The sequence below is a fragment of the Carettochelys insculpta genome, chromosome 32, assembly GCF_033958435.1.
Source record: "Carettochelys insculpta isolate YL-2023 chromosome 32, ASM3395843v1, whole genome shotgun sequence".
Classification (NCBI taxonomy): Eukaryota; Metazoa; Chordata; order Testudines; family Carettochelyidae; genus Carettochelys; species Carettochelys insculpta.
Genome location: NC_134168.1, coordinates 6,426,541 through 6,441,530, shown reverse-complemented (window position 1 = coordinate 6,441,530; position 14,990 = coordinate 6,426,541). Strand labels below are relative to the sequence as shown.

General features: G+C 45.6%; 1 protein-coding gene across 1 annotated transcript; it reads left to right on the top strand.

Moving 5' to 3' along the window:
* Positions 1-5,066: 5,066 nt before the first annotated feature.
* On the top strand, positions 5,067-7,347 carry LOC142004803 (olfactory receptor 10A4-like). Its single transcript, XM_074982491.1, has 2 exons — positions 5,067-5,159; positions 6,379-7,347. The coding sequence occupies exons 1-2, from the start codon at positions 5,067-5,069 to the stop codon at positions 7,345-7,347; spliced, it is 1,062 nt and encodes a 353-aa protein (XP_074838592.1).
* The last annotated feature ends 7,643 nt before the right edge of the window (positions 7,348-14,990 follow it).

Genomic DNA, 14,990 nt, shown 5'->3' with positions numbered 1-14,990 from the left:
GTAACAATGGGCTCAACTCAAGTCAGAAACATGGGACTTCATTGCTGAGCCCTAGGCTGGATGAAGACAGATGTCTTATGCACAGGCCCTCATCTTATGACATGGGGTGAAGAGGGGCTCAGGGCAGGGGTCTTGGTCAGTGGGGTGGAACCAACAGGGGTCATGCTGTTGGGGCAGTAGCCTCCCATTGTTAGTAGCCGTGGGGGGAGGCACCTCCCCCTCATCTGTTAGTGGTGGGGAGGCAGGACCTCGGAGTTGGGTGCAGTGATGACGGACACCTGACAGTCACAGGTGAAGGCAGCTTCCTGGGGCTGGACATGGTAGCAGTGGGTGGGAGTGGCTTAGCAGGGCTTCCTGTACTGACATTGTGTGGGGGTGAAGGCGGGAGGCATAACTGCCCCCATGCCTGCTGTTGGCCTAATGGGGCTTGAGCTGTCCCAGTTAAATCTAGACCATAAAAACGAGGTTTCAAAGACAAAACACGGGTGGGCGTGGGTGAGATAATTGTTGGCCACACCACTGCCTGTCTGGGATGCCAGAACCCCTGTGTTAGAGTAAAGATTCTTCATCCCAGAGAGCCACAGGGAAAGAAAACCAGGCAGCTCCAGGACTATCTCCTGCAGCCTCCTGCTCAGACACTTGGCCCTGCTAGCAATGATCTCAAAGGGGCTGGCCGCAATCCCCACAGTCATTACTCATGCTGGAAGTCATTGATCGCAGAGGGGAGGACTCAGTCCCCATGGATGCCCAGAGTGTCTCACCGTGGCGGTGGTTTTATTCGCTGAGCATTATGGGCTGGTTAGTCCACTCCTGGCCATGCCTGGTGCATCTAGCCTGCATGGGCCACGTGTATTGCTGTCAAGGGAGACAGAAGTTGGCCCAGAAAAAACTTATTACCTCACCTGCCTTGGCCTTTCCAAAATCCGCGGATGCTAATGATTGCAACAGCTCTGCATGCAAGAAGAGCTTACGCGAATGGTGTAAGTCAAAGGTCTTATTCCCTGAAAAGGAGCATTTCCTCCATGGACTAACCTTATTAAATTGAAGGGTAAAATTTGTGAGGTAGGCCATGGTGTGTGGTAAAGACCCCCTATTGTCATCCTAACGTCTGGAGTAGGCCTAGAATCCTATAGTTCAGAACCTCAGTTAGCACGAGTGGAAAGATACCTCGCTGGGCCTCCCTCCCTCATCTCTCTCACTAGACCCAGAGAAAGTCGCCTCAGATCAAACAGATGGGACCTTGAAGTCTGAAGGGAGGGATAGCTGCCTCCTCAACCATATTCCAAGGAAAGGCTTTGCATCTGAGAGCCAATTCTTAGTCCTGTGTGCTGTTAATGTCTTTTTGCTTCAGTCTTCTAGATAAGCACCCCTGAACGTACCAGTGCAGAGGCATCACCGTCAGTCCCACAACCACCTCATCCACCCCAAACCTGTCATCACGTATTTGATTTGTTTCATTAACATGGAGGGAAAACAACCTGGACTAGAGATAGGATATTCTGTAAGCAATGGACTGGAATATGCTGCAACATTTTTAGAAGCATTGGTGGTGTCATGGGGATCAGAGATACCTTCCCAGTAGTTGACCTGGGTTCAGTTCTCAGCCAAAGGAGTAACCATTTTTAACAGTAGGAGGGATGGCTCAGTGGTATCAGTATTAACCTGGTAAACTCTGCATTGTGAGTTTAATCCTTATACAGGACAACTGGGGCAAATAAACATCAGTGACAGTGCTTGGTCCTGCCAACAGATCAGGAGACTAGATTAGATGACCTCCTAAGGTCCTTTCCAGCTCTCAGAGATGTGTATGTCCAACTAAAATCTGTAACTACCAACTCCCCTTGCTTCAGTTTACAAGAATGGTTAAATGTCTAGAGAACGTGACCTATAAAGAAAGGCTGAAAGAACTTGACTTGTTTAGTTTGGAAAAGAGAAGACTGAGGGGGGACATGATAGCAGTTTTCAGGTATCTAAAAGGGAGTCATAAGAAGGAGGGAGAAAACTTGTTCTTTTTGGCCTCTGAGGATAGAACAAGGGGCAATGGGCTTAAACTGCAGCCAGGGAGGTTTAGGCTGGACATTAGGAAAAAGTTCCTAACTGTCAGGGTGGTCAAACAGTGGAATAAATTGCCAAGGGAGGTTGTGGCATCTCCATCGCTGGAGATATTTAAGAACAGGTTAGGTAGATGTCTATCAGGGAGGGTTCAGACAGTACTTGGTCCTGCCATTGGGGCAGTGGGCTGGACTTGATGGCCTCTCGAGGTCCCTTCCAGTCCTAGTGTTCTATGATTAGCTTAGAATCATAGAATCAAAGAACAATAGAGATGGAAGAGACTTAAAAAAGCCATCGAGTACAGCCCCCTGCTCTTGGCAGGACCAAACCCTTATTGTGCTCATTTTTGTCTTGCTGCTAGAACCTATCCAGTCTTGGGTAACACCCAGGTCGTAGTTTCCTGCGCCCACCTGTAATCTATATAATCGATAGAACCTGTGTTCTGGCTGTGCTTTCCTGAGTCCTGATGGGTGACGTGGTGCTCCACCACAGCTGTGTGGCATAAACCCTCCTGCTTGCTTCATACACGGCCTCCAGACTTTGCTCTAACAGAACAAATTGAGTGGTTTGAGCATTGGCCTGCCAAACCTGGGGCTGTGAGCTCAATCTCCGAGGGTGCCATTTAAGGATCTGGGGCAAATAGATGTCAGGGATGGTGCTTGGTCCTGCCAAGAGGGCAGGGGACTGGACGAAATGACCTCCTGAGGTCTCTTCCAGCTCTAGGAGATGTGTATGTGTGTAATATGTTATGTAACAGACTGTTGTCTCCTGGAGGAGGGAATGGGCCATCACCTCCTCTGGCTAACATCCCCATGATTGGGCTCATGACCAGAGGTAGGAAAGACAGATCCTTAACTTAGAACATGTTCCCCTGGAAAAGTATCCCCTCCCCTGTGCTGGGCTAGCACCAGCCCCAAAGGGAGAGCTCCCCCTTCTGAGTCACTTTATCCATGCCTTGCAACAAAGGCCACAGGAGCACCATGCTTAGGCCCTGGGCTAACTACTGATTGTTATGGGATCAGGTTCACAACCTAGCCCCTCCACCCTGCCCCTTGTGGCATGTGAATGTCCACATGGTGCCCTGCTGAGGCCCAGGGGTCAGCCTGGACTCCGAGGAAGAGCAGTGCCCCCAAGGGAGACCCCACCCAGCTCTGTGCAGCACATCACCCCATGTTCTAGACCTCCACTGCTGAGATGGGACAAAGGGATCCATTCACCTGAGACCATTCTACAGAGCCCTCCAGGCTTGTCCCTGTAGCTCAGTGCCTCCTGGTGCCACTGACTCCTCTGGGCTTTGGATCTGGGCCTCCAGGAGAGTGATGGGGAGTACAGTGCAGTCTGGGAGTGAGGACTCCTGGGGTCTGTTCTCAGCTGGGGGAGTGGTGTGTGATGGTTAGATCAGGTGCAGCTGGGTGTGAGAGCTTCTGGGTTCTCATCATATTTATGAGACAAGAATGGGGCCCACAGTCTGAGCATCAGGGCCCTGGAGTGTTGTTCCTTCCTTTGCCATTGACTTTTTGTGTTGTGTTGCCTGAGAGAAATCAATCCTACTTCTAGACAAAGAAAGTGTTCCACAATTTACCACAGTCAGCTAATCACAAAGTGATTTTCATCTACAAAACACCCATGGGGGTGATGATACAGAATCACAAAATCACAGGGCTGGAAGGGACCTCAGGAGGTCATCTAGTCCAGCCCCCTGCTTCAAGCAGGATCAACCCCCACTAAGTCATCCCAGACAGGACCTTGTCCAGCCGGGACTTAAAAACCTCAAGGGATGGAGAATCCATCACCTCTCTAGGCAACACATTCCAATGCTTCACCACCCTCCTGGTGAAGCAGTTTTTCCTAATATCCAACCTACACCCTTCCCTCTTCAACTTCTGACCATGACTCCTTGTTCTGCCATCTGACACCACTGACACAACTCCCTGTGAAATGACTGACCTCACGGGTTGTGTTTTTTTGCACTTTGAGGCATGCTGTTCTTCCCCCATGGAATATCACCAGACATTTCCTCAGGGGACGTGGTCCCAGAATCCAGTGAATGAAATAAAAACACCGCTGCTTCCTCCTCCACCTATCATGCCCAGCACTCAGAAATGGAATTACTCTTCTTAAAGAAGGTAGCGTAAAAATGAATGCCTTAAGCCGCTCAACCATTGTCTCAGTGATGTCTATAGACCTTCTGACGCAGTCTACAAACAGACAAAAATCATGTCATAGCTGTATTTTCTGTACATGGGCAGAGAACCTTAATGGGTGACAGAGCATATGGTTTTCTTTGTATTGATGGCTATCTATCTATCTATCATAGTCAAATCCTTCTGCCTGTCTATATATTAGTATATCGATTAATCTATTGGTTTCTGAATCTGCCATTCTGAATTCTACTCATTTAACAATCATGAGTCAGGTCTTCAGGGGTGTCATGCTCATTTACACAAGATGAATTTCTGGTCCCAGAATTCCATCACGCCTACCAGAGTGATGGATGGGTGTCAGCCAGGCTCACGCTGTGCCACGATTCTATGCATTGTGTTTGTTGTTCAGTGGTTGGTGATGTTATTAACTTTCTCCCTCTCTCTCTCTCCTTCTATTCCCCAAACCACATTGTCCTCCATTGCATCTGAGTAGAAATGTTCTTTCTTGGGATTGGTCTTGAATATGGATCTGAATACGGTCTTTTGGGTGGTGGCAGTCTAATCAATTCTAATGAGATAGGCCAGGGACAGGATCCCAGCATAAAGCATGGTCTACATCCAGCAGGCAAGTGTCTCTATCAGCTGAGTTCACCTCAACCCTCTCTCCACAGAATGTGTTCTTCTTTCATGGCTGTCAGGTTCTCCTGTATAAGTTGTGAAACCAGACACCTTGAAAAGCTCTGGAAACAGCACACCACTGCCAGTGACACAAATCAATAGAGACATCATTCCTAGTGGTGAGTATGTTTCCTCCTTTACTTAAACCCAGCCAGCAAAAAATAAAGAAACAAAACAAAATGTCTTCAGAAAATGGTTTCATCCAGATTTTATGGCAGTGTGAAAGCCTTGAAAGAAATCAACACGTTTTCAGAACAAATTATTTCATTTGTGTTGATGTTTCATGTGAGAAAATATTGATGTTGATGGCAGTTTCAAGCTTTCCATTCTAGGTTATATTCTGTCTTCTGACCCATAAATAGGATTTTTGCTATTTCAAATTTATGTAGAGATTCGGGGTGAAAAATCAATATTGGAAAACAAGCAGCTTTAAGGAGCATTTCTTGGGTCCCTCATTCACATTTTAAATGAAAGGCAGATATCCCTGCTTTATTTAAGTTATTGTACTTTCTCGAAAACATGATGTTAATTTTTGAAGTATATTTTTATTTTGGATTTCCTAGGAAAGGTATTGGCTATTGTTTTCAATTTGTTTTGTATTTCTCAATGGCAATTCCATTCAATGTGCTTTTTTTCTTCATCCGTATAAACTCATCATGTCCTACGTTTTAATATAAAAGGGCTAGAGGCAATTTGGTTCCCAATACCATTTGCTTCTACTTTTCAAACCTTAGCTGTTGGTTCATCTGTTCCCATACAGAGAACAACTCCAAATTCTTCCTTTTTATCTCCCTTCTGATTGAGAAGCATCAAATTTGGTAAACATGGACAAAAATAACATTCATGTTCCCTAGGGGAAAGAAAGAAAGAAAGAGAGAAAAAAAGAATTTTTTTATTAATTTTTTATTGTTTTATGATTTTCATACAGAAAAAAACATAATGAAGACCAGAACCCCCGATATACCTCCACTGATGGTATAAAATAATGAAGATCCCATAGCATTAACTGAACAGATTTTAAATTCTTGGCTTGTGGCTACACTAGAACTCCCCAGAAGAAGTGGCTTCCAAAGTCTGGGGGTCCTTTCGAAAGGCAAGTGATGTGCGTTGCGAAAGCCACACTTTTAAAATGCATGTGGTGGCCGTTATGCTCATGAGGTGCTGCATATTCATGACAGCGCCTCATTGGCATCTGCCAAAGCGGCTCATTAGCATGGCCCTTTTGAAAGGCAGGGCCAAGTGTAGCCACAAGCTTAAAGATCAACTGTACTTCCACCTGTGTCCAAGTGGTCACATTCCCAACAGATCTCCTTTTGTATGCCATCAGAACGATGACACCGGTTTGAAAATGGTGGTGGTTGCGCCCAGTTAGACATTTATATTCAGAATTGCAGCAGATTTAGTCTCAAGATTGCCCATATGGAGACAAAAAGCTGGATGAATTATTTAATTCATATCCACAGGTTTGCTATGCCTTAAATTTGATCTCTTTGTCACCCTACAGATGAGCTACTCCTACAGGGATGACAGAGAGAACCAGACCATCTCCGATGTGTTCATCCTGGTGGGGTTTTCACACCTTAATGAGCTGCAGATCCTTCTGTTTGTGGTGCTTCTGGTTATTTACCTGCTTGCCCTCATGGGGAACCTGTTCATCATCCTCCTGATAAAGCTGAACTCCTCCTTGCACACCCCCATGTATTTCTTCTTGGTGCATCTGTCTATCGTGGAAATCTGCTACATCACCAGTGTCTTCCCTCAGCTACTGGTTCACCTCCTGGTGGAGGAAAAGACCATCTCCACTCTGGGCTGCGCAGCACAAATGGGCATTACTGTCATCATGGGCTTGACGGAATGCTGCCTTCTCGCAGCCATGGCCTACGACCGTTACGTGGCCATATGTCAACCCCTGCACTATACAACCATCATGAGTGGCCAGGTGTGTGCTGTGCTCTCGGCTGCTCCTTGGTTCATTGGCTTCTCCATGTCATTAGCTCAGACCATGTGGCTCTTCAGCCTGCCTTTCTGTGGCTCCAACCACATCCACCACTTCTTCTGTGATCAACCAACAATGATGAAAATGTCATGCGCTAACACCTCCAAAAATGACATCATGCTCTTGACTGTGTCAGCTCTGTTCATCCTGGGTCCTGTCTTCTTGATAATCCTGTCCTACATCTGCATTATCTCCACCATCCTCAGGCTGCCGTCGGCAGAGGGAAGGCGTAAAGCCTTCTCCACTTGCTCCTCCCACCTCATGGTGGTGTCTCTTTTCTACGGAGCATCCCTTTTCACCTACCTGGTGCCCAAATCTACCTCCATCCCAGAGAGTGGCCAACTCATTTCCCTCATGGCCACAATTTTGATACCATTGTCCAACCCCATAATATACACTCTGAGGAACAAAGAGGTGAAGGCAGCCTTGAGAAAAACAGCAGAGAAGAGCATCTTTTCACATAACTGGGTAAATTAGAGAATGACAAATAGAGTTAATTAAAACCACGGAATGAGGAAAAAGTGGCAACTTTTTAAATTGCTCTCAATGTCCCTCACCTTTGTAACTGAAATCTTTCCAATTGCAAAACTTTGACCTTTTCTAAACCTGTTAGACACATTGGAAAAGAAAGTTTTCTAATCGAAAATGCACCCAGAATTTAAATATTGAAATGTTCATGAAAATATGAGTGAGCCTTTTAACCAACTTTAAACATCACTGGAAAAATCAAACAAGAATGATTTTATAAAACGTTCACTTTGGTTTGTGCTAATGCAATCTTTTTCACCATTATTTTAATGCATGAAAAATTCCAACCAGCTGTAATGAAACGTCAATATAGATTTCTCCATTTCTTTCTCTGACAGTCCTGTTCAACTTACTTCTTTCTTTCTTTCTTTTGTCTGTCTGTCTCTTGATTGTGTTTCCCCACTGCTCCCTCTGGACTCATTGTAAATAACAGTCCTCAGCACTTATAAATGGCTTTCTATTTAACACTCACTACCAAAGTGGATTCTATGCCTAAGATGATTCAGTCACACAGCAAGTCTGAGAAGTGACTCTTGGCTTCCATGGGATTTTGCACAGGTGTAGATATTTTTGCTAGCAGATCATGGTGCTTATCAGAGATTCCATGATTAAAAGGTCATACGGTGTGATTTTGATTATCTAATCACAGAATCATAGGCCTGGAACGGACCTCAGGAAGTCATTTACTCCAGCCCCCCTACTTCAAGCAGGATCAACCTGCACTAAGTCATCCCAGCCAGGACCTTGTCCAGCTGGGACGTAAAAACCTTGAGGGATGGAGAATCTGCCACCTCCCTAGTCAACGCATTCCAATGCTTTACCACCCTCCCGATGAAGGAGATTTTCCTAATATCTAACCTACACCTCTCCCTCTTCAATTACAGACCATTACTCCTTGTTCTGCCATCTGACACGACAGGGAACAGTTTCTCACCTTCCTCTTTAGAGCTCCCCTTCAGGAAGTTGAAGGCTGCGCTTAAATCACCCCTAAGACTTCTCTTCTGTAAACTAAACAAGCCCAAATCCCTTAGCCTCTTCTCACAGGTCTTGTGCCCCAGCCTCTTAATCATTTTTGTTGCCCTCTGCTGAACCTGCTCCAGCAAATCCACATCCTTTTTATAATGGGGGACCCAAAACTGGACACAATATTCCAGATGTGGCCTCACCAGTGCCAAATAGAGGGGAATAACTACTTCTCTAGATCTGCTTGAAATGGTCTCCTAATGCACCCTAGTACGCCGTTGGCCTTCTTGGCTACAAGGGCACACTGTATATGGTACATATTTGTGTAAATATGTAATAAAATAGACATATATATTCATAATGAGACATGCTCCTCTGTACTTGTCTTCCCATATCACTGCCTTTTTACAATACACACCCAATTTAAATCCTCTATCCCTAGCTCAGCTCTTAAGTGGCTCTGCATCATCTTTTCCTAAATACCCTTTTAATGCATCTAGAGGAAGCTTAAAGTACTTAAAGGCTGAATTGCACTGGTTAGTAGTTTGTGATGGGTTTTATTATGTATTTTTAATATAATTCCCTCCCTTACTTAAAGTAATATTCTTGGCAAGATACATAATGGGTGCATCTACACTAGCCAGCTACTTTGAAGTAGCTGGCACAACGTCGAAATAGTACACATCGCGTCTACATGCGCCGTGTGCTATTTCGACCTTGAAATCAATGTTAGGTGGTGAGACGTCAAAATCGCTATTCCTAGGCAAAGATGGGAATAGTGCCTTACTTCGATGTTCAACGTCGAAGTAGGACTTGTGTAGACAATCCGTTTCCCACTACGTTGAAATAGCGGGGTCCTCCATGGTAGCCATCAGCTGAGGGGTTGAGAGATGCTCTGTCCAGCCCCTACAGTGCTCTATGGTCACTGTGTGCAGCAGCCCTTAGCCCAAGGCTTCTGGCTGCTGCTGCTGCTGCTGCTGCTGCTGCAGCTGGGGATCCATGCCGTGTGCACGGGGTCTGCAACTTGTTGTTGGCTCTGCGGACCTCGTGCTGCGCAGGCTAAGTGTGTCTGAGAGGGGCTCTTTAAGGGAGTAGCTTGCTCTTGCTCCAGAAGGGCTAGTCCAGCCTGTGACCCCGTCCTCAGGCTTTGCTGGCCCCTTATTTCGATGGGGAGCACTTGTGTGTGTGGGCGATCTACATTTCCTTCCAGGGCAGCTCCTTTCAAAGTTCTCTGTCACTACTTTGGTGTTGAACATCTATGGCACCAGCCCTGGAGGACGTGTAGACAATACGTGTCGAAGTAGCCTATTTCGATGTTCTTACTTCGAAATAGGCTACTTCGACGTAGTGTGCTAGTGTAGACGTAGCCAATGTGTTGTAATGAAAAGTGTAAGTAAATTAGTGAATTAGACCCAAGTGTTTGATTAGTTTCTGGAGAATAAGGACACAAATAATTCACCCACAGGATCTTACCCTTTCCCTCCTACACTCCTGAAGGTCATTTCATGCAGCTCCACAAAGATGACACAATGGACTTAAAGCTGTCGCCTAACAAGGCTGTCCGGGATGGTGATAGTCCTGCTGCGAGTGCAGGAGATGGGACCTGATGACCTCCAAAGGTCTCTTCCAGCTCTGTGAGATGGATATGTACATCAACATGAAAGGGGAATTCACTTGGTGGTCCCTTCACCACGCCCCTGAAATGGAGACGTCTCCAGGTTGCACAGTGTAATGGAACACTTTAAAAGAGATGATTGAGAGAGTAAGAATAGAACACTGTGTGCAAAATAGAGTGTGTGTGTGTGTGTGCGTGTGTGGGCGCGCACAGCCTATGGACAGCACAGGGTAGTGGAATATGTAACCATAAAAAAATGACAGATATACAGTACCAGAGGATTTACCTGGCATTACTCGGTTCTTTCTGGGGGTTTTGGGTAGCGGATGAGGAGGGCAGGAGTCATGGTAAGGGTTAGATGGTTTTTTGGGAGGTGAGGACAAGGGGTGCAGACATGAAAGAGTCAGGGCTGGCTGTAGGACGGAGGAGTTTGGAGTTGAGGAGGGGCTCAGGCCAATGTGCTGGGTGTGTGGGGTTTCAAGAATGAGGGTTGGCAGATGAGGAGGGACACAGGGAATGGGGCTGGGCAGTGTGGGTCCTGGAATGAGGGCTTTGGGGTGAGGAGGGGCTCAGGCCAGGACTCTGTGGGTGTAGGCATGCTGGTGTGAGGGTTTGGGGAAATCACCACTGTGGTACCCTGACAGGTCTCCTGTCAGTGAAGATAAGCATTAGGCAACTATATATCACATGAGCGCTGCACAGATGGCTAATGTGAGAGCCTCAAAGGGAGACCCCAACAACCACAGAATCAGACAAGGATCAAAGTCACTTGACTCAGTTTTATTGTTAAACAAAGTACAGTAACAGTTGTCAGTAGACTCGACCAAACCATAATGTGTTTGTACCCCATAAAAAAGGCCTCGACTCAAGTCAGTGACATGGAATCAATCACTGTCCCCTAGGCTGGATGAGGGCAATTCTTTGGGGTATCCTTGTATACACAGATACAAACAATTTGTGCATCATTCCTGACACATAGAGTGGTCATCTTCTCTTGCTTAGTCACCCTCTTACTTCACCTTACTTTATGGGTGGGGAGGGACTCTGGGTAGGGTTTCTAGCTGTCCCAGTTCTGCATGTCAGGCCCCTTGCTTCCCCCTGTGGTCCTTATACAGTATAACTGTCCCTCCTGGTGGCCCCACCTACTTTCCATGTTATGGAAAATAATGGCATTCCAAGCACATCTCATGGTCCTGGCAAACCAAACCTTGACCTTGCTTTAAGTTAGGAAAACAAGAAGCCACGCATCAATGTGGTGGTCTTAGATCTTACTTTATAGGAGGATTTCTTGGACGAATGACTTGACATTCGAGTCCAAAGGATCAACGGCTCAATATCTGAATGGCGGTTGGTTTCCAGCAGAGTGCTGCAAGGCTCGGTTCTGGGGCCAGTGTTGTTCAACATCTTTATTAATGACCTGGATGAGGGACTGGATTGCACCCTCAGCAAGTTTGCAGAGGACACTAAGCTAGGGGGAGAGATAAATACGTTGGAGTGTACAGATAGGATCCAGACTGACTTGGATAAATTGGAGGATTGAGTCGAAAGAAATATGATGTGGTTCAACAAGGACAAGTGTAGAGTCCTGCACTTGGGAAGGAAGAATCCCAAGCATTGCTATAGTCTGGGAACCAACTGGCGAAACAGCAGAACAGCGGAAAGGGATATAAGGATAGGATTGACAAAAGGCTGGGTATGAGTAAACAGTGTGCCCTTGTAGCTGAGAAGTCTAATGGCATATTAGGGTGCATTAGGAGGAGTATTTCAAGCAGATCTAGAGAAGTGGTTGTTCCCCTCTACTGGGCACTGGTGAGGCCACAGTGGAAATATTGTGTCCAGTTTTGGGTCACCCAGTACAGAAAAGGATGTGGATGTGCTGAAGCACGTTCAGCAGAGGGCAACAAAAATGATTAAGGGGCTGGTGCATATGACCTATGAGGACAGCCTGAGGGATTTGGGCTTGTTTAGTTTACAGAAGAGAAGACTTACGGGTGATTTAACAGCAGCCTTCAACTTCCTGAAGGGGAGCTCTAAAAAGGATGGTGAGAAACCGTTCTCAGTGGTGTCAGATAACAAAACAAGGAGCAATGGTCTGAAGTTACAGAAGGAGAGGAGTAGGTTGGATATTAGGTAAAACTACTTCACCAGGAATGTGGTGAAGTGCTGGAATAAGCTGTCTAGATAGGTGGTGGAATCTCCATCCCAAGAGGTTTATAGGTCCCAGCTTGACAAGGTCCTGGATGGGATGACTTAGTTGAAGTTGATCCTGCTTGAAGCAGGGAGCTGGATTAGATGACCACCTGAGGTGCCTTCCAGCCCTAGTATTCTATGATTCTATGAAATGGACAGATGGACAGACAGACTCGCTCGCTCACTCATGGATTCTTTCAAATTTATGGTATAAATAAAGGATGAAGGTGTAAAGTATTGACAGAAGAAGTACAAGAATCTTCTATGCCTAGACATGTAAAATGAGATTTCACAGACAAGGGAAGGTGAGATAAATATCTATTATTGCTGGCAAGAAAGACAGAAAACTTTCTGGGAAAACTTATTACCTCACCCACTTTGTCCCTCCAGTATCCAGGGTTCCTGATGATCACAACAGATCTGCTGACCCACAGAGGGGACCGTCCCTGAATGAGACTCACCCTGTTCCCTGCAGTGCAGTGACCTCCCAGCCGCCCCACTGCTGAGCTGAGGCATTGGGATCCATCAACCGGAGACTATCTTACAGAGCTTTCCAGGCCCGTCCCTACAGCTCAGCACCACCTACTGCCATGCTTAGGCATTGGTAACAGCACTTACGGAGAGGGAGGATGCCCCACATTGACTGCCCCACCCCATTCCCAGTAGCACAATCCCCTCTATGGCCTTGCTGGAGTAGTGCGGTCAGCAGTGTCTGAGAAATGTGACCGATCCAGGCTGAGCAGGTCAAACCCCTCTCTGCAGAACATGGGCCGCTGGCACCTCTCTGCTCCCACACAGAGTTTATTCTAAGGCTCCTGGGAGAATTTCTTGAGCCTGGTTCCGCTGCAAAATTGACTGGAGCCAAAGAGAACCATCCTACCAACTGCTATGGGCCTCGGGTTTGGTCCTCCAAGTGGGAAATGGGCCCTAAGCTTAGGACACTGGGGCCTGGGAGTGAGGACTCCTGGGGTCTGTTCCTGACTCTGGCAAAACAGTGGGGTATAATAGTTAGAGCAGGTGGGACTGGGACTCAGAGCTCCTGGGTTCTCCCATTGGTTTTCAGACAAGAGTGGGGCCCACAGTCTGAGCATTTGGGGGCTGCAATCATGAGCCCTGGGTCATGTCCCCACCACTGTCACTGACTCTCTCTTGTGTTGCCTGGGACAAATCATTCCTCTTTCCAGACTAAGCCAGCGTCACACAATTTACCACAGTTAGTAAATCCCATGCTGATTTTCATGTGGAAAACACATACAATGATGATGGTACAACTCCCTATGAAAGGACTGATCTCATGGATTTTGTTTTGTTGCAGTTTGAGGCAGTGGTGTTTTTTCCCCCACAAAATAGTACAAGAAATTTCCTTCAGGGACTTGGTCCCAAAAGCCAGTGAATGAAATAAAAGCATCTCTGTTTCCCTCTACACGGATAGCACCCACCACCCAGAGGTGGAATTGCTCTTCTTAAACAAGGTAGGCAAAAAATGAACATCTTAAGCCCCACAACCATTATCTCTTTGAAATTCATGGGCCTTCTGACCCAGTCTATGAAGAAAGAAATATTATGTCATTGGTTTCCTCATCTGAATGTTCCATACATGGGCAGAGAACATTAATGTGTGATTAACCATATGGCTTTTCTTTGTATTCATATGTGTCTGTCTATCTCTTTCTCCTTCCTTCTTAGTCAAATCCTCCTGGCTATCTATGTTTTAGTCTATGAAGTCATGTACTGGTATCTCAATCTAACACTATGAATTTTATTAATTTAACAATTGTGAGTTGAGTCTTCCAGGGTGACATGCCCATTTACAGAAGGTGAATCTCTGGTCCCAGGATTCCTTCATGACCACCAGCGTGATAGATGGGTGTCAGATAGGCTCCCTGCCATGCCGTGATTACATGCTTTTGTGTTTGTTGTTATTTCGTGGTCAATTGTGTGTGTTACTTCTCTTTTTTCTTCTCATCCTCTGTTCCCCAAACCACATTGTCATCCATTGCATCTGAGTGGAAATGTTATTTCTTGGTGTCCGTGTTAAATATGGGTCTGAATGGAGAAAGTTGGGTGGGGTCAATCTAATGAATTCTAATGAGAGAGGCCAGGGACCAGATCCCAGCAGGATGCATGGTCTGCCTCCAGCACCCAAGAGTTAAACGACATCTCTATCAACTGAGTTTAATGTTTCTTCTTCTTTCACGGTTGTCATGTTCTCCTGCATATAAGTCGTGTGACCAGATGCCTGGAAGACCTCTTGAAATAACACACAACTGCAGGTGACATGAATCAATAGAAATATTATTCCTAATGGTGAGTAAATTTCTAGCTTTACTTAGAGCCTGCCAGCCAAAAATTAAGAAATGCATCAAAATAACTTCTGAAAACAATGGGTTTATCCAGTTACTCTGTCCAAGAGAAAACCTTGAAAAAAATCAGAATGTCTTTTTAATAAATGAATTCATTTGCATTGATGCTGTGTGTGTGAAAACATTGATGTTGATGGCAGTTTTCAAATTTCATCCCATTTTATATTATCTCTTCTGAGCCGCTCTTGGGGTTTTTGCTACTTCAGCTTTTTTTCATGGAGATTCAGGAAGAAAAATAAATGTTTGAAAACTAGTATATTTACCTAGCACTTCTTGGCACCTAAACTCACTGTTTAAAGTAAAAGGCTGATATACCTGCTTTATTTTAATTATTGTACATTTTTAAAAATATGGTATTGTTTGTATGAAGGTAATTTTTATTTTGAATTTCTTAATAAAGCTATTTCAATTTTTTAATTATTTTCAGATGGGAATGCCATCAAGTATAAGATTTTTTCTTC

Coding starts and splice junctions, on each gene's coding strand:
- LOC142004803 (XM_074982491.1), top strand. CDS start 5,067: ATGGTTTCATCCAGATTTTATGGCAGTGTGAAAGCCTTGAAAGAAATC. Junction 5,160..6,378: donor CATTTGTGTTGATGTTTCAT/GTGAGAAAATAT, acceptor GTCACCCTACAG/ATGAGCTACTCCTACAGGGA.